Here is a 23706-nt window from a genome sequence, read left to right as displayed (position 1 = left end):
ACCGGCCTGGCAAAGGCGCCATGCGCCTGCTCCAGCGCTTATGGCGGCTTTCGGGACTCAGGCAGTGGGTGCCGGCTGGCTCTCGGCTTAGGAGGACGCTCTCCTCGGTCAAGGGTCAGGTAAGAGCGAACCGGAGGAAGCATTTGCTCTGGCTTCTTCGCGCATCGGCAGGGAGAAACCCGAAGCCGCGCCTTCTTAACGAGCGTGGCAGAGGCTGGCTGTGCTTTGGCCGCTATTCCTAGTTCTTTCCAAAGTCTTGCGTAGATGCAGCTATAGACTTGTAATTCCCGAAGTGCAAGACTTGCTTCCGGTTTCGAGAGGTTTTAAGGTTGCCCATAGAAACTAATGGAGAAGTGCTTGCATGTTTAGCTCAGTTGCGATTGGACAACGGCTTGTCCCCCGCCCCCTCGCTGCCACTTTCCCAGCTGTTTTACAGCTGCTGTGGTGTGCCTCTAGATATTGTAGAAAGCGAACCCTGTAGTCCTTTTGTGTTCCTTCTCCAGGACATGGGGTTGCAGATAAGTTGCTAAACGTGGGAGACTTGAGAAGTCACAGTAGAGGAAAAGGGAGAAAAGTCAAACTACAATCTGGAAGTTGCCTTGGTCTGTTAGAGGAAAATTCGACAATGTCAGTGAGCTTTAACCACGACTATATCCAGAACACTTTCCCATCGAAGCAGCAAAACGATGTTCATAATTCTAGGGCATTACAAATGCAAAGCGACAGTAAAACCTACCTTAACTTAGATATTTTTGGAACACAAATATACAAGGTTTGGGTAGCTAAAGTCTCTCCTTATTCTGCAGAGATTGTAATAACTGCAGAGAAAGAAATACAGGTCACATTGTTTTTGGAGACCAAAAAGCAGAATGCCTTTTTGTAGGTTTCAGGCCATCTGTTTGCATAATCTGTATAATCTAAAAACATTGTAAGCATCTGGTGGCCCTTTCATTGACCCTAAGATTTCATCTCTACTTTCCAAATTTCAATCCCCCCAGGAAATTGAACTCTGTGTACTACATATAGGAAACATCTTTGGGCAGTTCACAACATGCCCCCCCCCCCATGTTCTTTTCAGGATAAACACAGGGTTGTATCTTGACTTAATTGCCTGTGCGGTAGATATGTTAAAATCGATGAGACTTAATGTAGTTGTGGCTAACCAGAGACCTAGTTGTCTTCGGTTGTCCTCTTCTGGATATTGTCATTTCCATTTCTATAAGTGAATCTCTCTGAGCCTCTCATAACAATTAAAAACATAGACAGAATAGTAAAAATGGATACAATGAAAACACAAATACAATAAAAAGCAGGACAAAATTCCAATATGAATGAAGGGCCAAATTCCAAACAGTTTAAACAACTAAAACAATGTTGGTTACAACAGCTGACCTATCCTATCATATGCCATTCAATGCCTGGAAGTAGAGATCTGAAAAGAGGACAATGTTAGCACCTTCTTCCTTGTTGCCTCCCTCCAGGCCTCCCTTGGAGGTGGCAGGCTGGGGAAGACCTCAGATCAGAGTGTCCGGGTAGACTGAGGTCCAGTTTGTCAGTGTTAAAACATGGTACCCAGAAGTGGACAAAATGCCCAAGATAGTTCCTGTTCAGTGCAGAATAAACTAGTATTATACTTCACCTGATCATGTGTTTGCTGTGTGAAGGGACAAAATACGTAGAAAGGGGCTGCCAGCTGCATATCTGGCCCCGTTCCTAACCACACTTTGTTCCACACCACACATTAGCATGGGTGCTTGAGTTGGAGGAGCTTTCATGTCTAGGTCTCTATGGATGGAAGCTTGACTGAGTCTGGGACCGAAATGAACTTCCATAGATAGAAGCCTCCACACAAAGGCCGTGCACAATGGAAGGGGGCTGTGAACCAGAATGTTGGCAGGGGTGAAGCTGGGGGCACATCTTCAGGGCCCGTCATTGCACACTTTGGCCCTTCAGTCAGAGAGTTCTTAATGTGAAGGGGGCTTATTACTTCTCATGTTCTGATCTCGGTTATCTGAAAGCTTCAAATTTGGATCTTCCAGACTCTTATTCCCTTAACTGCTGTACCACACCGGATTAGGTCAAAGTCAAATGGAACAGATAATCCAGTCTGTTATTTTACAGACTTTGTTATTGTTTTGCATTTCCAGACTATATTGGGAAATTATTTCAAAATGCATAATTTGACCCTCAGATACATAATTTGACCCTATATCATTATTAGGTGAGGCAGAAAAGGACCATCTTCACACATCTTTTGAACCAACCCCTGGAGATGCCATGCGATTTTAAAAACATAAGCTGTTTGCTGAGTTGAGAACATTTTAAAGTTTAACTGAGTGTAGTATTTGGCTAATTGGTATTCATGTATACGTTTTTATCATTTTCTCTCCAAGCTGAGAACAGAATCAGAAGCAATGCTTCGAAAGCAAATATGCCAGGTTGTTCTCGATCATTTTGAGAAGCAATACTCCAAGGAACTGGGAGAAGCATGGAACTCAGTCAGGTCAATTTTTGTTTCTTTCTCTCCTGTCTCCCCCACTCAGCCCCACTGTTCCTCCACTTCAATGCTTCATAAAATGATTATATAGAAACAGCTTCACAATGTGCAAACAAGTGTAAAACTTTTCGAGTTCAATTCTAGGCAAGTTTGGACAGGAAAAAGTCTTGACAGCTGCACTAATCCTCAGCCAGCCAGAAGTTGTAGACTTTTTCCTGCCTAAACATTCTGCCCTGGATGTATTGTTTCTCTCCGTATAAAAAATGAATGTCATATAAGAAAGAATCTGAAGAATAGCTAGGGTAGGGATGGTTAATTTCTGTATTCTTAGGTACCATATAGAAGTGGGCATCTTCTAGCTTTAGAACTGCATATGGCCCTCAGACTAATTTCAAAAGCCTTCTGCATGCATTCAGTTCAAATTTCTGGCAAGAGTAATCTGTCCCTTTCCCAGCAGACCTCTGTGCAGAAAGGAAGAAACTGCAGAAAAGGGTGACCCATCCACTTTTGCTTCTGGATTCGCCCACACACAGATTGGCCCTCAACAGGAACGAAAAAATGCTCCCACTGTAACTGTAATTTTTGGTCAGTGGACCAAGGTTGGAGGTGTATTTTGCTGTGCATCTTAGCCTCATAAGTTCTCAGGTGTCATCATAAGCTGCAGAATATCTCCGTACAATGTGATTATTTTTCTTATGAAATAATAGTGTACCAAAAGTGATTTGGCCCTGTCAAAGGAGTCCATGGAAATAGTCCTTTGTTCTGTTGTCCTAGCACTGTCTCCTGTATTTAGTTATTAATTTTATACTCTGCCTTCTCTTTAAATTGCTCAAGGCAGCATACGTGGTATCCTCCCCACTCCCCTTTTATCACAGTGGTTCTGAGATTGACTGGGTGGAGACACTGTGATCAGCCCAAGGTCATGCAGTTTCGTAATTGGGTCTGCCCAGCCCTGGTTCAAAATCTCTTCGGCAACTTGGTGCCCTTTGGCTGTTTTGGATAAACTCTACTGTAATCCCTGTCAACAGTAGTGGGATCCTTGCAAGATGAAAAAATGGTAGGATATAAAAGTAATAAAAATAATCACAGTGGTGATGATTGCAGACTATTGGTTATGCTGGCTCAGCTTATGAGAGTTAGAAGCCAAATATCTGGACACTAACCTAAGCCTGCACTACTACAACCACCCAGAATCCCATGTAGAACTGCTGGGAAAGGGAAAGTAATTGGATGGCAGGGATGGAAATACACCATGATTTCCCTCTGATTGTGAAGCCACTTTCCAGAATCCTGATTAAAGATTGCTCTGACACACATTGTCTCAAACCAGAATAAAAAGTGGATGCAACATGATTTTCTGCTCTAGCCTTTTGATCAGTGCACTGCCTGGAATGATGACACTGAAAATTGTATTTGCGTGTAACTCAGTTATCTGTGCCCCACCATTTTAATTTAAACCTTATCTGGATCAGCCCAAGTGCCGAACTGCTTCTTTGTCCTTTCGTATGATGTGTTGCAGCTGTTGCTCTATATTTGTGCACATCTGTATGTAAAATACAGCCAATAACATGTATATCTTTTTTCTCCTCTCCAGGGAAGTACTTACAACACCCCAGTGGTGGCAGTACGCCGTCCTCCTTAATAAATTCAATTTTTCCTCTGCAGTGGAGAATGATTTACTTTCGAAGGGCTATCGCCTCCTTTTCCCAAGAACCTCGCCCTCTTTTCTGCAGTCACTCAAGTGCTACATCACTAGCACACCTGGTAGATTCCCTGCTCAGAAACACAGAGCTGGTAAACTGAAGGAATATTACTTGCTGAATGCCGCGTCGGTGCTGGCAGTGTTGGCTCTGAAAGTAGAGAAGGGAGAGAAGGTTTTGGATATGTGTGCTGCACCAGGGGGTAAATCAATAGCAACACTTCAGTATGCTTTGCCAGGTAAACCACTCTGCTCCTAAACCAATTAGAACACACACAAATTGGCTGCTAGATTGCTCAAATAACCCATTAAGTGTGTTATTCAGAGGCATTCATTAAGAAAACTCTGGTGGTATCCTTCTCCCCACTGTAGTGAAAAGCCAGCACATCAGGAACTAATTTCTGTTTCAAATGCAATCTGCATATTATGCCCTTGCTGCCCGGCACCAATTTTCTTGCGCATTAGTTGAAAGCATATGAAAAGATGTGTTCTACAGTCCTCTGATATTTTCATCTCTTCTCTGTGATACTTTGGTACTCTAATTTTGCAAGGTCAGCTAGAGAGAAAAACAAAGCAATCTCAGTGTGCTCATGAGGTGCAGTGCAGATACACGAAAAGGAAACGCAATAAGATTCTATGGAGATTAGGTTATCAATCACGGGAATGAATATGTTTCAGGAAAGTTGGAAGGAAATCAGTGAGCATTGCATAATAGCTGCAAGTCATTGTGGAGTTCACAAGAGTCTAAGATGGGCTGAGCAACCTGCAGCCCTAGAATTCCTTTTAGATTTCTCAAAAGTCCCTCCGTGAGATCCGTCCAGAGCTCTGACAGAAGTGATCTGTTCCTGCCCTGGCAAACTGCTGTACCCCTTTTAGGTTCTGGTCCTACCCAGTCCTGGTTTCAGCCCAACTCACCACTGGTATGGGTGCCCCAACAATGACCATGAGGCATGGCAGCTCTCAAGACAGAGAAAGTTGCCTATCCCCATGGAAAATGCCCATCAGTATTCCAAATGCAAATTTACCTTAAAAACTACTCTGGGGATCTGGCAGAGGTAAAAGGACTGTGTGTGGCAGCGTTTCAGGGAGAAATGACCGGTGAATTAATTTTTCCTTTTCATCCTACCTCTTGTTTGAAATAAATGCTCCCTTCTCAAGGGTGCTTTTCTTGGTTACTCGTGGCTCTAGTATAAGATGTAGTTTGGCATTCTTGAATACTTTTTCCTGCCATGAAATACATATGTTGAGAACTTCACTGTTGATCACTGTGGCATGGCACGTGTCACATCTGAGCATGGCAAGGGGGACCTAAAGTGCCCCTAGTTCTTGCCATTCCATTGCTGCCTTTAGCTCTTGTTTCTCATTCCATAGGTATTGTTCTGATTGCATATTTCGGGGCTTGATTTGATTTATTTATTATATTTCTATGCTGCCCGGTAGCAAAAGCTCTGGCTGTTACACAAAAGTTAAAATCTCCGAAATGCAACCTGATGAAATTCAATTCTAAAATACCTGTACTGCATTGTTGTAAACTGCCTGGGCAGCTTCAACTGTTGGAATATGTTCCCTGCAGAGACCTACCTTGCTATCCCTTCAGAGTCAAGTTAACCCTATGCTTTACCACAAGGCATTTAATTGGTTTAAATTGGTTTAACTGGGGCTTTGTTAGCTGCTTAACCTGGTCTCAAGATTTACATTGTATAAGTCATTGTAACATTTTATATGAGTTTTCAGTTTGGTTATAAAACAAATGTATGGTGACCTTGTTTTTTAATGCTGTTTGTATTTTATATTGTATTTTATGTATTGTTGTAAACTGCCCATAGAGCTTTGGCTATTGGGCAGTATAGAAATTAAACGAACAACACCAAGCAGCAGTAACAACAACATAAGTGAAATAATGCTAATGTTTATAATATATTTAGGCCTCCTACATTGCAATGAATATGATTATTTGAGATCCTGCTGGCTGAAGCAGACGCTAGAATCCTTCATCCCAGAATCACAGATGAGCCTAGTCACTGTTTCTCAGTTGGATGGAAGACAAATTGGGAACTTGCAGCTTGGTGGATTCGACAAGGTATCTTTATAATGGCTGATCACTCATGAGGCTCCAACATATTCTTTTTCCCCCACTCAGGCCCATGCAAGCCATTCAACTTAAGCTTGCTGTTGTGTGTAAGTCTCACCCACCCCTCTTTTCTGCTTTAGCAGACTGAGATGAGACTTTAGAAGCACAGCCTTTCTATTAAGGCCTAACAGGTTTCAAAATAGTATAGATCATGCTTCCCCAATGCTGTGCCTTCCAGACACATTTGGACTGCAATACCCTGAATTCCCAGTCAATGTCCCTGCTGGATGAGAATTCTGGAATTTGCAATCCAAATACCTCTGAAGGCCACCAGGTTGGGGAAGGTTGGTATAAATAAAAGAAGTGTCCTCCTCGAGATGTGGGAGAAGCATCTGCCCTTGTAAAAAACTGAATTCAAGCTATGGTTCATAGACTCATAGAATAGAAGAGTTGGAAGGGGCCAAGAAGACCATCGGGTCCAACCCCCTGCTCAGTGGAGGACACCAAGTTAAACCATTTCTCTCAGATGGCTTAGTTGCATTTTGAATGCCTCTAGTGTGGGAGAGCCCATGCCCTCCTGAGGCAATTGGTTCCATTGTTGTACTGCACTAATAGGAAAATTTTTCTGATATCTAGCCAGAATCTGGTTTTCTGTAACCTGAGCCCATTATTCTATGTCCTGCTCTCTGGGATGATTGAGGAGAGATCCTGTCTTCCTTCTTTGTGATAGCCTTTCAATTACTTGTAGAGTGTTACCATATCTCCCCTCAGTCTTTTCTTCTTGAGGTTAAACATGCCCAGTTCTTTCAATCTTTCATAATAGGGCTATGTTTCCAGTCCCTGGATCATATTTGTTGCCTTCCTTTGAAACCTTTCCAGCTTGTCAGTATCTTTCTTAAACTGTGGTACCCAGAACTGGACACAGTGCTCCAGATGAGGCCTAACCAGTGATGAGTAAAGGGGAATCAGTACAATCATTTGGACATGATACTTGTATTAATTCAGCCTGAAATAGCACTTGCCAATTTTGCAGCCACATCACATTGTTGACTCATATTCAGCTTGTGATCTACAGCAATTCCAAGATTCTTCTCCTTTGCCCTATTTTTGAGCCAAGTATTCTGTATCTTGTAGTGATGCATTTCTGTTCTTTTTCCTAGGAGCAGAACTTGGCATTTGCCTCTATTGGATTTTATTATGTTGCTTTCAGCCCAGCCCTCCAACCTATCAAGATCACCCTGAATCTTCTTTCAATCTTCCAGGGTATTAGCTAACCCACCCAGTTTTGGGCCATCTGCAGATTTGATAATCATTCCCTTTGCTTCTTCATCTGAATCATTAATCAAAATGTTGAAGAATACTGGTCCCAGGACTGAACACTGTAGTACCCCACTTGTTTTTTTACCTGGTTTGAGATGGTGCTACTGATGAGCACTCTAAGTCTGTTCCTGTAACCAGCTGTGGATTTACCTGATCATTGTTCCATCTACGCGACTTTTCACTACCACCTTCATAGTCAGAGATTCACCTGGAATATTTTTCTTTTCCTGTCCATTCCTCTTGGAAGAAAAATTCTCCAGGCGAATGGCTGGCCTCTTGGATAGACCAGAAGGATTGAAGGGAAACCATCCAGTCCCCAGAGTTCCTGACTTTCCTCCCCAAAACTTCAAAGTCTGATGTGATTTATTCAACTCTCCACTTGGCAGTGTCATTTATTCCCACATGTGTAAGAAGGAAGGGGTACATGTTTGTAGGCTGTATGAGACTTTACAGTCTTTCAGTTATATTACTAATCTGTCCTCCAGGGAGAAAGTATACCTGAGGAGTCCACAGGTCATCCTGACATACATGTGTTTCCATCCCACACACTGCAGGGAGTTTCCCACAGCTAACTCTCTTCTTGTTCTTGCAAGCCTTGGTATAATTAGCTGACCTTTAGCCTCTTGTTCAGGGTTGCATGGGATGTCTGCTTCTTCCACAGCAGGCTGCCTTCCACTCTCAGCTTTGAGTAACTCACAGCAGTTCAAGAGTTCCACTGCTTCCACTGGTGGAGAGTATCTTGTAGTTCTTCTGCACATAACTGCCACTGCTTTCCAAGGAGTTTTTTCTTCATTTTGCTTTCCCTCGGGATTCTTGTCTTCTGCTTCAACTTTCCATGGCACTTCTAGCTGCTGTACTACCCTTCGCTGTTGCAGTTCCAACACTTTGTCTAAAACTACTTCATTTTTTTAATTATCTTGAGGGGGGATACTCACTTTTCTTCTAACAGGGCCACTAGCTTGCACTCGTTGCACATGTAGGTCATGTTGACCTCAAGCAAGAAAAAAAAGAAAACATTACACAGATGTTGCAGGTGCCCACCACTGGGGAGTCTTCTGGGTCCATTCTTTCTGCTGCTTTTTTGATTCTGCCTTGTTGGGCCTGTTGTAACAAGCAGTGATGTCTTCCCAAAAGGTTAACAATGAAGTCCTACAAGTAAATGGGTGTGTGTTACAAAGAAGAATTAAGTGGAAGAAAGAAGAAACCACCCCAGTCAAACTCCTGTTTTTGCTCCCTGTTTGTTTGCTCTGCTCGCTCTCTGGGAGCTTGGCTGCTTGTATCCCAGAGTCCCTAGACCAGCTGTGGCTTCTTCTTCTGACCTGCTCACCTTGGAATCAGGAACCGGAATGAATTTCCCTTCCTGCACAGTTGCTGCTAGAAATCAGGCCACTCCCTTACAATTGCAGCGCTCAGGAGCATATAGCCTCTTAAAAGTTTGAAGCAATCCTCCCTGGAATCCACCCCTCTTCTCTTCATCAAACTTCCTCTTGTGCTTCAGAAATAAGCTGAGCCAAGAGGAAGTCCATGAATGCTCACAGAACTCTGGTTGTGCAGCCAGGAACCACCTTCTGCAGGATGTGCAGAACAGGCAAAGCCACAAGTCATATGCATGGAAGAGGGATGGTTGTTCCTTCACCCTGTGAAAAGTGACGCAAATAATAGTACACAACTGTTATTTATTAGTTACAGGTTTAGCCTTTATTTAGAAAGCTGAGCGCCTATCCAGGGATAGGTAAGTACTTCAGAAGGCATCTGATCCAGTTTCCTCTCATTCCAAGAACTCTCTTACTGTGGTTATCCAGTCTTTGCAATATGTGCAGTGAAGCAGAGCCCACCACTTCCCAAAGCAGTCTGTTTCACCATTGAACACCTCTTAGCACTAGGACATTTCTCTTTTATGTTTCATCAAAATCTGCTTACTCACAATTTCTATTCATTAGTCCTAGTCCTGAACAGTTCTGCTCCATTTTCTGCATGACAGCCCTTTAGAGATTCGAGGACCACTCTGATGTCTTGCTTTAACCTTTTCATCTCCTGGCTAAACATCTTTTCACCATCCTTCATAGGACTTGTCTTACAAATCTGTCGCCAACCCTGTCATCCTTCTCTGGACACAGTCCAATTTATAAATGTCCTCCTTAAAGTGTGGCATCCAGAATTGAACACAGTACTCCAGAAAGGGCCTCCTTACCTCTGCAGAATGGAGTTTGGAATTGTTGCTTGTGATCTGGATAATCTGCTTCTGTCAGGGCAGCTGAAGAGTGCATTCACTTTTAGCTAATGGACCCATTGTGTTCTGGACCCACAAAATGATTTCTTTTTAATGTTATCAATTATTTTACTTTAAAGTGTAGACTACTTTTCATTGGGAAAAGTAACTGGTGATTTTCATGAGGGTGTTGCTTTCAGATAATGTCTGGGGAGGGGGCCTGTCTGAACTACAGTTCTGTGTCCTGTTCCTGTACTGAAGCAGAGTCCATGCTGAAAATCCTGGAAAAATGCAGAACAGCTATTTAGGAAACAATAACTAAAGAATCAAGGTTAAAAGCGAGTGCCCAACATATACAAAATATTGGGGAAATTAGGAAAATGTGACAAACATTAAATTTTAAAATTGCTGAGCATTAGAAATGGTAGGCTAGCTAACAACTAAAAGGGCATTTTTGAAGGATAGCCATGTTAGGCTTTGCAACAAAGCCAGCAAAGGGCCGTGTGACACCTTAAAAGCTAACAAATGTATTCTGGTGTAAGCTTTCATGTGCTATAGGCAACTTGATCAGACACATAAGTGGCCATTGCTCATTAATTTTCCCATAGGATTATAAGAAGTTGTCTTCCTCCAAGTCAGACCATTGATCAGTCAAGCGTAATATCGTCTTCATTGACTGGCATGGACTCTCTGGGGTTTCAAGAGTCTTTCCTAGCCTAGCTGGAGATTCCAGGAATAGGAAATGGCTGCAAAGCATGTGATGCAACACTGAGCCACTGCCCCCCCACAATGGGGCATGGAGTGTCAATAAATATTTTAGAAGTATGTTGTACTTCCATAAATATTCATCGAATACAAGGTTAGTGATTTTTGCATTCATATAAGTCACACAGAAAGCCTGACATGGAATAAGATTTCTTTCATTATTTGTTGCTATTGTTAATGGGAGCACTTGCATATCAATGTAACATTTTTTCCTGTCTGTAACATGAGCAGTTTTCATATGCATTTTTATTATTGATCATTCAGGTCCTCGTGGATGCTCCATGCTCAAATGATAGAAGTTGGTTATTCTCTTCTGATTCCCAACGGGCTACCCTGCGATTAGCACAAAGGAAGGTATTATCTGCTGTACAGACACAGCTACTGAGGTAAGAAGTGTGCAGGGAAACCAAATAAAGCTCGGTAATGGCCAGCCCTGGATTGAAGGACATGCTAAATCATATTCTCCGGCTCTGCATCTGTCTGGTCCTTGTACTCTCCTCTCCGTATGCACTCACACTGAGCCAGTCATCGTTGAAAAAGGCAGAGAGCTCTCCTGTCTTCTCCGGACAATTGCCTTGGTGTGTAGAGAGGCCCATTCTGCTCTTCATGCTGAGCGATAGGCTTGTAACTAGGACATTTTGCAGCAGGTGGAGGAATAGAAAACGGGGAATGTATCCTGATAAAAACATAATTCCTGAAACCTTTTAAAAACACTCCTGCATAAAGGCCAAACATCTCTGTGTTGTTTCCTTATAGCTAATAATTAACAACTTGGCAATTGTGGAAGTTGGAAAACATCAAATGTCTATTCATCTAAGAACAATTCAAACCCAAGAAACAAATTGATGGATCCAGAAAGATTTATTTTGTTACAGGAGATGAAAGTAAATAGAGGTAGTTAGTGCCTACTTTATTAAAGGTTTGCTGCAGCCTCTTGGTCAACTACCACAATTTTACCCTTTTCCACAATATGATATAATGGATAGAATTTCACACTTGGACCAGGGAGATTTGTTTTCAAAGCCCGTTTAGCTATGAAAGAATAGAGGAATATAAAAAAGTGGCTTGATACGGACTGAGACTGCTGGGTCCACCTGGCCTAGTTATCACTGGCTGGCAGTGCCTTCTGGGTTTAAGGCAGGTTTCCAAGCTCTACCTGGACACCCTGGATTAAACCTAGGATCTTTTTCATGCAAAGCATGTAATCTTGTGTTGCTGCAACCAGATATCACATGGTCAGGATAGTGACCTTAACCTCCCCCTGGGGAAGGCAGTCATGCCTTTTGGCCTTACTTCTTTGTCTCCACCAAATGATTGAAACATAGAAACAGAGCGAGTCAGAAGGGGCCTCCCAGGCCATCTAGTCTGACCTCCGGCTCCAGCCAACTCCGCTCATGACATGCCCACCATGTGCATGTCCAGCCTATCTTTGAACACCCTCACTGATGGAGCCTCAGTGACCTCCTGTGGAAGACCATTCGCTGTAGGAAATAAAAGGATGAGGCTACGGAGTGAAGTTTTCTCCCACTTCTAAAAGGTTGAAGTTCCTTTCCTAAGGCTTAATTACTGGCAGTAAAAACTATAACCTAAAATCTAAAGCTTTTCTTTGTTGCCTTGTCCTGTTCTGCCTCTATCCATGCCCACTACTGGATTGTAACCCCTGAGAACCTCTGCCTTGTGGGAATATCCTTATTTACTTTTTTGGGGTTGTAGTTTTGCTAAACATTTGTTCACTGCTGACCAAAGCTTCACAATTAAGGGTAGAAACCTACATGCTTAGGCAGAAAAAAGTCCTGCAGCTCCCAGAATCCTTCAGAAGTGACTTACTTCAATTTCAGTCTGAGCTCAGGAAAGCCCGCAGTTTTGGATTAAATTGCAGTCTCTGCATTGTATTTTATAGAGACAAACAGAAATGACTGGGAAGTTTAACTGTAGAGCCATATAATATGATAAGGATATTAGAAGGGGGAGCAATGAGTGAAGCAAGGTTCTTTGTTTTGTTTTTCTTTTCCCCAGTCATTTTCTCCTGCAATATATTATTTTATGGCTATTGATGAAATACTAAAGCTTTTTAACATGGTGCTATGTTTCACCTCAGAAGTATCCCAGCTGTCAGGAAGAATTGAGAGAGAAATAAAATAGTTTGTTTTCCTAAAAGTAGTGTTCTTTATGGAAAGCTCATATAATGGCAGTGCAAGAGAAGGTGAGGTATGTGTGTGTGTGTTTTGCATGACTTCCTCAGGAAAAGGTCTAAAGGAAGTGTGTGATTTATAACTGAAATATGAGTGTCTTATTGCAGTAATGCATCATGTCACTCGTTTCCTTTGGAGAAATCAATCACATTTAAAACACTGACCTCCCTCAGTGTTCTCTTTCCAATATTTGACATATGAAATCCAATTTGTGAACTCCTGGCTCAAGGAAGCATACATCATTCAGTGAAATTTTTGCAAATTTGTATAGATCATTCTTGATTATAATTCTGAAGTGGAATATTCTTGACAGGAAGAACCTTGTTGGTAGAGAAAAATCCAAAAAACCCAAATTTGCCTGTCTCCCCAATATACACTTAATCCATTTGAGCCTCTGATCTAGAAGAGAGAGAAATTGTGTGTTTGATGGAAGTATATAAAACTAGGTAAATGATAGTAGTTGCAAAATAATAACTTTTTCACTCTAATTTAGAATATGAATTCAGTGGTCCACTGCATGCTATTCATAAATAATGACATAAATAAACAGATTGATTAATCCATTTATTTATCTTTTTTAAATTTCTACCTTGGCTAAAACTCATTAGAGTGAGTTATCTATGCTGCAAGATTAGTTAATAAAACCAATCCAAACCAGCAATGCACAATCATTTTTCCACTTTTTTATTGTTTGCAGCAGTCCTCGAATAAGAAACATAATGCATAGCTTAACTCTTAGCATTAAGATACATTCGGTTCTCATCTTGAACAGATTGCTCTCCCCCGTATTTCCTGGTTTATAGTAATTATAGTTTTGTATTGCAGCTGAATCCAACAAACTTTGGTTATAACAAACAAGATCTTACCTTTAACCCAGAATGGAACTGTAGGAATTGGATTTCCAGTTACGGTTTGGCGACAATTATTCTTTGTATTAACTATAGGCTGCCCTACTTAGATGGTATGGCAAAATATAGTTATAGTTATAACTAACTTAGATTTCATGTCAAAGTTGTAGTTGCAAACCAGGAAGTGGGGAAACATATTGGAGCATGTAAGGGAAGAAGGGATGGAGAGATAGCACACCAGTCCAAGGCAAGAACAAATGGAACAAGCTTTGCCCATAATGTATGAACAGGGCTAAGCAAACTTTAACTTGTGTAGTGAACCATAGTGATTGAAAGGCTGATGTTCCCACATTTTCTGAATTGTTTCATGGATCAGATGTAGCCTGGTGAACGAGAGTAAGGCACATTGTGCAGAAAAGTATCCTATAGGCTTTCAAACACTTTTGCCTTTGAGCAACATTTTATTTTCAGTTTGGGCATAATATGGCATCATTTATGTCTGGTCTGAAATTATGAAAAGGACACCCCTGTTCATGCATTCAGTCCTGCTCCCCCAAGCATTTAATTGCCTCCCCTCTCCCCCCCCCCCCCCACACAATTTCAGTCACGTGAGAGGGAGAGTGGGGCTGTGTTTGTTGGCCCTGTTCTCCCTGTTGCCCCTTCAGTGGCCCACCCCCTTTTCTTTTCAGGCACTGGAGAGGAGAGGTCTAAACTGGGCCGTCTGCTCCATGCATGTGTTAGGGTCAGGGAGCATGGCTTTTGCTCTTTCTGTCTCTCAATTGGAGTCATGGGAATGAGGGGTACTGAACACCCAGCTAAAGCATTTGTGTTGTGTTGTATTATGTCAGATATTATAGGAGTCTAAATTAGTGTCTGCACCTCTAAATAGTTTCCTGATCAAAAGTAGGACAGTGTACAGGGCTACATGAACAGCTGCACCACAAGGGTGTTTTCTCTTCTGCATGAGTGTGCAGAATTTGAGTGCCCACTCAGATTAAAAATCTGATTATGTGGAGAAACTAAATAAGGTGAACTGGCCTTAATGGTGATAGGATAATTCACTTGTTTGTACAGTGTGCCTGTGACTTGTCACTGTAATCCATATCTTGCTTATTTCATGCAAAATCTTACAGCTAATTAAAGGAGGTATAATTAGCCTAATTTCAGGCAACCCTCTTCAGATGCTGTAGGTCCCCTCTTGGTCTTCAGACTACACCTCTTGAAATCACTTCTGCTTTGTGTGCATGTGTCTGTGAGAGAGAGAGAGAGAGAGAGAGAGAGAGAGAGAGAGAGAGAGAGAGAGAGAGAGAGAGAGAGAGAGAGAGAGAGAGAAGTACCTCTTACAAAATAAATATGGGTTGGGGGAGAGAATTGACGCTTGGTAGAAAGCTGCAGAGTTGTAGGGAAAATCCAGAGGGAAAGGAGGACAAAACTGGAAGGGATTGTTACACAGAGAGGAAGGGGCATCCGGTAAGTTAATACAGAGGGAAGTGACACCATTGCTGCAAATGCAACCTAGTTTTAACTCTGGCTTCATCCTCCATTGGATCTGACTTCAATCCATCGTTGACTTTGGTACTGCATTGCCATTTCCCCTGGATCAGTAGCCCTTCCTAGGAAAATGATTTCTCAGCCCTTCTTTATTGCAGTTGTTTTGGACCAAAGTCTCTTGTTGATCTTCTTGGCCAATGTTCCAGTCACCCATTGTTTCTAGTGTTGGATAGTATCCAGAATTCTATTTGTATAAGAAAGCACTTCAGCTCATGCAAAGGAAGGATCTTCCATTTCTGCAGGTTTTTAGCTCCCTATATCTCAGCTGGAATAGCCCCCAGCCTCATCCCACATGCCCATGTGGATGGTGGCTTTAAGGGGAACACAAGAGTCTTCTGTGGAATGGAAGGTAAAGGAAAACATCGTATCATGAGTGGAAATTCACCTATGGTAAAGTATTCACCTATGGTTCACCTATGGCTATCACCCTCCCCATGTTCTTCACATCACTATAGTACCTTTATTCCATTGACATTGGATGCCTTGATAGTTTTTTCTGCACGAAGAAATTAAAATGCATGATTCCCAGTCCCTGTTATTTCACAAATCTTATCTCAAGCACCACCCTCTCAATTTTGCAATCTATTTTTAAATTCACTGAGATTTTTATTGATACAATTGGTCAGATTCAGTGTTTGATGAACGAGTGGGGAGGAAGCAAAGCTTACAAACATGGAACTGTAAAAAATAAATGAGACATAAAAGTAAAATGAAGAAAAAGAGTGCTGGTATAAATAAAACAGTCTGTGCAAACGGTTAGGAGAATATGCCAAACTATAGCAGACTAAAGAATGCATTTGAAATGTGGGGTTCTGGAGGTTGTGGATGACAAAATAATTGGGAGAGAATATGGCACCTGTTAGGATGATGAAGCAAGTTGTAGAGGCTGTTGGTAGGCGTGTTGATTATACAAGTCATAACCGTGCCTTGTTGTGTCATCCAATACTGGTGTGGGTGAGTTTTGCAAGGTCTATAACTCTAAAACACACAGTGTTTTCTGCAAGGTTATTTAATGCTTACACAACCCTTCCCTGCTGGGTTCAGATGACATGGCTTGAATTTTCAGGATGGCACTTATGGGTGCCGTGTCTCATTGTAACTTTAATAAGCTATGAGTTGTGCCGATGCTGTGAACTCAAGTCATTCTTCCCTATATTCCAAAGACTGCAAATATATCTTGTAACCTGTGTACCCATTTGTGTCTACCATTCCCTCTTTCCCCATGTCCACTGCCCTTAAGGCTAGGATTTGTTTACTCGCTTTAACCAAATAGAAATAGCCAGCAAGTACCTTCCGTGTCAGCTGCAAGGTGGGCAAAAGGGAATCCATGCACAAATTCCCAATTCTGAAGTTGGAGTGATTTTTCTGACCTCGGAGCTGGGAAACTGAAAAATCCTGTGGCTGTCTAAATGCTGTCAAGCAGCCATAGGTCTGCTCTGCTAATCAGCTGATATTTTAGGTGTTATATTTATTAGTCATCCAGTAACATTTGTTCTCTGGGTGATGAGCAGCATGGGTTAGAAAATTCAAGTTTAAATGTTTATTTAAAAAGTAATTGGTCTGCATAGTTTTAGAAGTTATTTCTCAACTTATGTGAACTGCAAATGCCATCTTAGAAAAGGCATTTTCTTTTCTCACACATAAAGGAGGAATAACTCTTCTAAGGCAATGCCTGTATGACACTTCTTCAATCTATAGAAAGAAAATGTTTCTTGCTTCAGAAATAAGCAAGAAATAAGCCCTAAACGGCTTAGGACCTGGATATTTGAAGGAGTACCTCCTTCCATGCATACCCCCTCCCCCCATGATCTGGATCGGAGGTCCTTCTTTAGGAGTCCTCTTTGAAGGAGAATGGAAGAGCTCCTTCCAGCCATTGCAAGCATTTCAATCTAGCATAGGGTTCTGCTGGAAGACAAGATGGGTGAGGCCGTTTTTCCTGATGTTTTCTTTCTTCTATAGGCCATTCCATTTTTCCAGTGCTCCAGAGCATCCTTCCAGCCTATGGAGCAATTTTTTTGGAACAGAAGTAGAAGTGAAGTGGGAGGCAGAATCTTCTGCTGGGGAGAGTTCTATGAGCAGAACTCCATTGAATGAACATTTCCACTGGCAAAAATTAGGATCCACACCTGGATGCCATACCCATATGCAAATATCAGTTCAACAGCTAAAGTCATGCTACTAATCAATTAAAATGTCTTTGAGCTTTGACCCTGGTTATTATATGTGAAAGTATTCAACTGCTGGGCCTGTATAATCCCACACATATATAGCTCCCATTGCCAGGGACATGCCCACCACTTCTGCTGGTCACAAGAAGGGTTTTGGTCCCATGAACTCCTTGGTTGCCAATGCTCCAACTATCAGGAAACCTTTTGTTTTTCTAATTGTTATTGTAACTCGATACCTGCTGGGCAATGCATGTGTGCACACATAGAGGAGACAAATGCTGTGTGGAGGAAGACTGTCAAATTGCTGTTTTCCTGTTAAAGAGCTTGATATAAGTCCTTGTGAAAACAGAAAGGCTGTTCTGCCTTATTTTTATGCAACAGGAAAAAGCCCCACTGCATTGAAAGGGAAAACCCAAATGAAGTTTTCTGGTGCTGCCATTCAGCATCGCCAGTGCCAGCATGTTGCCTCACTTTGCAGGCATATGACAAATTGTGTATTCTTGATACAGGAATGGTTTTCTGGCCTTTTCAGATTGATTTTGTATGAAACAATGGAGGAATATAAGTGGAGTGACTATGATGCAGCTAGGCCAGGTTGATCTTTAAAATGAAAACAAAATCTATGATCACCTTCATAAAAAGGAATGTAGGGATGAAAGCAAATGTGATTTCAGCTGCTTGAGTGGCTTAGAGAGGATTGCTTTCCTGCTGTTCAAAAATAGCTCAGCATGCTCAGAAAATGAATCCTAACAGTGTACACAAGATGGCAGTGTTGAAATACAGCACACTGTTCTTATCATTTGTCTTGAAATTTTTGCTCTTCTTTTTTATGCAAAGAATGGATAAATTAGTGGCATAATTAATGCCGGTCCTTCTAACAGGATGAAGAACATGTAATTAGTCTCTGAAGGAGTGGGCTGAGGAAGTGCAGTTTGTATCATGAATTTCTGAACCTCTGTTATTTCTTTATCTCTTTCTATGTATCCCTATAAGTATAGAGATTTCCAGCTAAATTTCATGCACTCTGTGTGTGTGTGTGTCTGGGTGTGTGTCTGAATGACTGAGAGAAACAGAACAGAGCCTGAAACACCAAGATGTTACAATGAACAAAAATGGCAGGCTATCACAAAGTTTAATGCATTGCAATGTGAAGTAGTTGCTTTTTGGCATTTTGTAGCAGCAATAGTTCATTGCGAGGCAGGAGGTGACATTTAAAATGTCTGACTTTTTCAGAGTTATTGAAAACTTGAAGTACTACTCATTGCTCCCATATTCTGAATTCTTTGTATTGTCCCATTTAAAAACTTTATTTTTTAGTTACTGCTAATGGAAGCTTTTAAACTATATGCCTGATATTTGATACACAGAGACTTAGAATAATGTCTGGTTATAGTAGCCATGGTTTTAATCCACACGCTTCAACTTTCCTGGTAGAACTGCTCAGCATCTTGTTCAACTGTGCTAGATTTACAATTAATTGATCCCAGAATGCTCAAACTGATTTAGTACAGATCTTCAACAACAGTATGTTTCAGCTATATTACATCAACCCTTATTGATGGTATAATATTTGCCCGTATTCTTAAAAATGAAAAAACACCCCTGCAGTAAGCAATTGTACCTTGATTAGCTTATGCATTTGCTTATGTGAAAGCATTCCTGCAAAAGCAGTGTATGCAGATAGCCTGCCAAATAGAGTGCCCAAATGCTGTATTTCTGATTGAATCAGTGATCCTATGATAAGCAGATTATAAAATGGCTAAATGGAAAGATGACTTTTGACTGAAAAGTGATAGTGGATGTATAAGTTTTGGAAAGGTATGTGTCATTACTCCTACTTTACCCCTACAAAATGGGAAACCTTCCTCCTATTTTCGTAATAGGACCTCTTTTTTCCTGAACATAGTTCTGACGTATACGCTGTACAGATTTGGGTCTTAATAGTCCCTTATAAAATCAGCATTGCAGAATAAAAGTAATTAATAAGGATCCCAAAGTTTCGTTCAGAGGCCTTAATGATACTAAAACAAGGGCATGGTCATGCTGATTGTGCCTCCAATGATTTTAAGATTGTAAGTCCCAAACATGGCGTCTTATAATCATCCAGTGCAGAGCAGAAGGAGTGGTAGAGATGATCTTCCTATCCCTCTCCTGTACCCAGCATTTTTCACTAGACAGGCTTTTCTGTCCATCTAGCAGTGGTATTTCTGACGTGGAGGGAGGAGCTGGAGAGGCCTCAGGATAGCACATATCCTGGCCTCCAGGGTCTCCTCACCACTTCTCCCACCAAAGCATCTTCTTTAGCTCCTCTCCAAGATTGTTTTTTCAATCTCAGAGAGCAGCCAGTGCAGTCCTTCCTGCACCAGCTGGGAGGGGTGTTCGAGCATTGAATGTTTAAACATAACTTAAAGCAACTTTTATATGAATTGGTTGTGCATTAAGAACTTCATGGCTTGTTGCTGAAATGCTACATGATGCCCTAATTCACAAAAATGAGTATTTTGATGCATATATGTTCTACTGTGACATATGTATGTTGAGGAAATTCAAATCAACCTGTTTGGTTCCTATTGCTTACAGGTCTGCAATCAAAGTTTTGCGTCCAGGAGGGTCTCTGGTTTATTCTACATGTACTCTTTCTAAGGCAGAGAACAGTGATGTCATAACAAACATTCTCGACTCCTGTAGCAATGTTCAGCCCATGGACATGCAAGCCTTGGCCAGTTCTGCATCCCAGGAATTCGCTTTGGCTTCAGGTGTTCAGCAGCATGAACTTCTAGTACTTCCGGAAAAGGGGAAAGCATGGGGACCAATGTATATATCTAAATTAAAGAAAATATGATGAACACAACTCCTGCCTAGTTCATGCAAGTGTGAGGTGGGCAATTGTGAGAAGTCAATGTGCCATTTTCATTCCACCCAGTCCCTCCCCACACAGGTCACAATGGAATGCGGGTTGAGTGGAGCTGGTTTGCTATTAATGGGAAAAAGTTAGTCTATTGTGCTTAGAAGAATACATTTAGCTTGATTGCTAGCTGTAGTGGTCAGCATGCTAAAATGTACAAACTCAGTAGCTAATGAAGTCCATCTGGCTTACCTTTTGTAACTTTGGAGATGTACTAGTGCAGTCATTTCTGCACCAGCTGCAGGTGGGAGAGCATGCTCCAAGGCTAATGCCCAGCTATGAGGTCGCAGCACTTTCCAGGCCTTGCAACTGGGCCCCTCAAAAACTCCTGTGGCTGCCTAGACTTCATTTAGCAGTTTAGAACTGTGCTGTTTGTTGTATTTGCCAGTCTTCACCAACTGATCTCCAGCTCTTGTCAGCCTTTGGCAATATGGCCAGTGGTCAGGAATATTGGGCATGGTAGGCCAAGATATTTGGAGGGCAATAGGCTGAGGAAGACTGTTGTAGGACCATAAAGCAGCCTTTAGGTTCCTAAAGATGGATCAAGTATAACTTGATCTGCTTGTAAAATTACTATATTTAAAAACTTGGTAAGAATGTGATTTTTGTCTGAATAAAGTATATACCAGATTTTTGTCTGAATAAAGTTTTTTATTCAGATTTTTGTCTGAATAAAGTATATATTTTACATTATATATACCAAATACAATACTTATACAGTATGAGCAAAGAAAATTATAACATAGTTTAGATTCCTATGTTATGTCTTACCAAAGGAAACTTCAGCAAGTGGTCCTTGTCGTATCCAAGTCATCCTAGAAGCTAGAGAAGCAAGAAGAACTGGAGGCAGCAGAAAACCCTAAATGTCTATTAGTAAAGGATTCAGGGATGCAATCCTGTAGCTACTAGATGCTGTCTAGACTATCATAGGATAAACCAGAGTCCAAGCTTCAGCCTTGGAACTGTTTTCTGATCCCTGCCTTCACAGTCAGTGCAGTTCTTTCCAGCCAGCTGCAGCTCCAAAGGTGCAAGAGCAACTTTGGAGCTGGCACAGAAGGCCAGGGAAAAATCCGGAGAGGCAGGTTGGAGAGGAAGCAGACACAAAAGACCTAGTTTTGTGGTTTTCCAAACCCTGCGTTTTGCATCTGTAAGCTAACAACTGTAGGATTATCATCTTTAATTGCAGCTACAGGTTATATGGTAAAACATTCTAAACACTGTAAAAGGAACAGATTTATATGCAGAATATCCTTTTCTGGTGAAGCTACCCTATGCTCCAAGAAAATGTGTTTCAAAATGCTACAAATAGTTACTACAAAGGATTGCTTTCTGCCACTCTTGGACAGCAAAGATTATAATGAAACCAGTTTACTGTTACTGTTTCTACTCTGAAAGATTATAATAAACAGAGTCAATTGTACTGAAAGTCCCTTATTAACAGCTGATTGCCAAACATATGGGCCACTTTTGTTTGCAGTTTTGGGATATAACCTCGTGTTTTTCTGATAATTGCAAAACAAATAACCTGAAATGAAACTAAGATGACAAATACATGAGGGATTGTTCCAGAAAAAGCTTTTATTCTGCAACTGCCCTGTTTCAGACACCTAATTTGAAAGGGCCTATAGACATCAGCTTAGGCCATTTGTAACCATCCTGTGTTTTCCCATCACTTCTGTCTTTTTTCTTATAACAAAAACAAAACAAAACCCTACGTAGACAGTGAAGATGGAATAGTTGCAGAATGTCATTTGATTTGTCATGCCCTCCATTTGGAATCATTGCCACCACAGTGTTATAAGAGTATTTCTAAATAAATGCAATCATAAGTATTGGCATAAACAATCTGAACAAATGATTTGAGCAAACTAATGTCAATGCTATTCAGAATACACTGTTCCCAATCAAATGTCCATTTAGTCACAATTCTTTACTAGACTATATAAATTGTTATAAATTATTGCAAGGCAAGAGCAACGTAATAAAAATTATATCTTCTTCACAGACCATAATAATGGAAAGTTCCTATGATCTTGTTCAGAAAGTAGTGTTGACAATACTGGGGAACATATTCCTTGTGTAAAGTTATATGGGTTTGGATAAGTATCAAATGGCTGCCAACTTTCTTTAATGTTGTTGTGTGCTGTCAAGTTGTCTCCAACTGAAACCAGCCCTATGGATGAAAGCGCTCCAAAATGTCCTTGCCTTAAAGCCCCGCTCAGCTTTTGTAAACTCAAGGCCGTGGCTTCCTTTATGGCATCAAGCCATCTCAAATTCGATCATTCCTATCTCCTACTTCTAGCATTATTGTGTTATCCAGTGACTCTTGCCCATTCATGATATGCCCAAACTATGACAGCCTCAGCTTTGTCCTTTGCGCTTCCAGGGAAAGTCCAGGCTTGAATTGATTTTTAAAAATTGAATAAAGGAATTTCCCTTTCTAATACACACATGTACAATAGAGGTCAGTTAGTGAACTTGCTTGTAACTTTGTTGCATGGAGAGGCTTATTTTTGGAGCACAAAAACTGCCCTAAATCCTACAAAGAATCCAGAAGCAGGATGCTTGGCTAAGTGATGCCTTAAAAGCCTTGTACAGGAAGCCCATAATGAAGCCTGCTATTGTGCTGTTTCCATTTAGCACGAACCCTTTGGAGAAACTTGGCGATGGGGGCAGAGAATATTTTCTTTAGCTTCTCTCATTTACCCTTCATGCAGGTAAGTAACTTGATGTAATTTCTTGCTATTTGTAGCCACATCATAATATAGAAGAAGCTATTTCTGAGGACAGTCCAATAACATCACATATGTCACTGTAGAAATGGTTTTCACAGCAGCAGCTGCTGCTGTTATTATTGTTGTTACTGTTATTTATTAGATTTCTAAAATAACCCCCTTCTGCCTAGCTATAAAAACATCATCTCACTTAAGCATGCCATAGCTCAGTGGCAGAGCACATGCTTCCTCTGCAAAAGCTCCTAAATTCAGTCCCTGGCATCTCCGTGTAGGACTGGCAAAGAATCCTGACTGCAGCTCTGGAGAGCCACTGGAAGTCAGTGCAAGCTAAGCTTGGGGGACCTCTTGCCGTCCAAGGGCCAAATTTAATTCTGAAGACACTCTGATACTGGACAGGGCCAGAAGCAAAACAGGCAGAGCCCTAACCACCAAAAATACCAGCATAGTTTAGCTTAAAGCTCTTCCTGCCACTGGCTAAGCCTTCAGTGAGGCATTTCAGCCTGCAGAAGGAGGAAACTGCACAAAAGCTGGGAAAACAAGCTGGAGAAAGCGGCTGGGGCCATCTGGAGCCGGAGTGGAATTCCAGGAGGGACACATGTGGAGCTCCTGTCCTGAATTCCCCTGGCATAGCCAATACCAAGCTACATGGCTCAGTGCCATAAGGCATTTTCCTATGAACCTAGTCTCTCAGTGCCTTGGTATCTCCTCTAGGGACACCCAATCATTAAGCTGGCTCACGTGGGCAA

General features: G+C 41.5%; 1 protein-coding gene across 2 annotated transcripts; it reads left to right on the top strand.

Annotated features, from left to right (window-relative positions):
• Nucleotides 1-31: 31 nt before the first annotated feature.
• Nucleotides 32-20171, top strand: NSUN3 (NOP2/Sun RNA methyltransferase 3). 2 transcript variants are annotated; one of them, XM_044442424.1, is made up of 6 exons: nucleotides 32-119; nucleotides 2394-2503; nucleotides 4092-4291; nucleotides 6122-6276; nucleotides 10826-10947; nucleotides 19901-20171. In XM_044442424.1, exons 2-6 carry the CDS (start codon nucleotides 2415-2417, stop codon nucleotides 20160-20162), a joined length of 828 nt encoding a protein of 275 aa, XP_044298359.1. In that variant the 5' UTR covers nucleotides 32-119; nucleotides 2394-2414; the 3' UTR covers nucleotides 20163-20171. The 2 variants fall into 2 exon arrangements, with proteins under 2 accessions (XP_044298359.1, XP_044298358.1); XM_044442423.1 differs by having other exon boundaries at nucleotides 4092-4435.
• The last annotated feature ends 3535 nt before the right edge of the window (nucleotides 20172-23706 follow it).

This window comes from Varanus komodoensis, unplaced genomic scaffold (assembly GCF_004798865.1).
Source record: "Varanus komodoensis strain SLA01 unplaced genomic scaffold, ASM479886v1 scaffold4, whole genome shotgun sequence".
NCBI classification, from domain to species: Eukaryota; Metazoa; Chordata; class Lepidosauria; order Squamata; family Varanidae; genus Varanus; species Varanus komodoensis.
The sequence above is the reverse complement of the archived record's forward strand: the minus strand, read 5'-3'. Positions and strand labels throughout refer to the sequence as shown.

Bases quoted from the DNA above. Each gene is read 5' to 3' on its own strand.
- NSUN3 (XM_044442423.1), top strand. From the start codon at position 2,415: ATGCTTCGAAAGCAAATATGCCAGGTTGTTCTCGATCATTTTGAGAAG. The intron at 2,504-4,091 runs GTCAATTTTTGT...TCTCCTCTCCAG, and splicing joins GAAGCATGGAACTCAGTCAG to GGAAGTACTTACAACACCCC. The intron at 10,948-19,900 runs GTAAGAAGTGTG...TATTGCTTACAG, and splicing joins GTACAGACACAGCTACTGAG to GTCTGCAATCAAAGTTTTGC.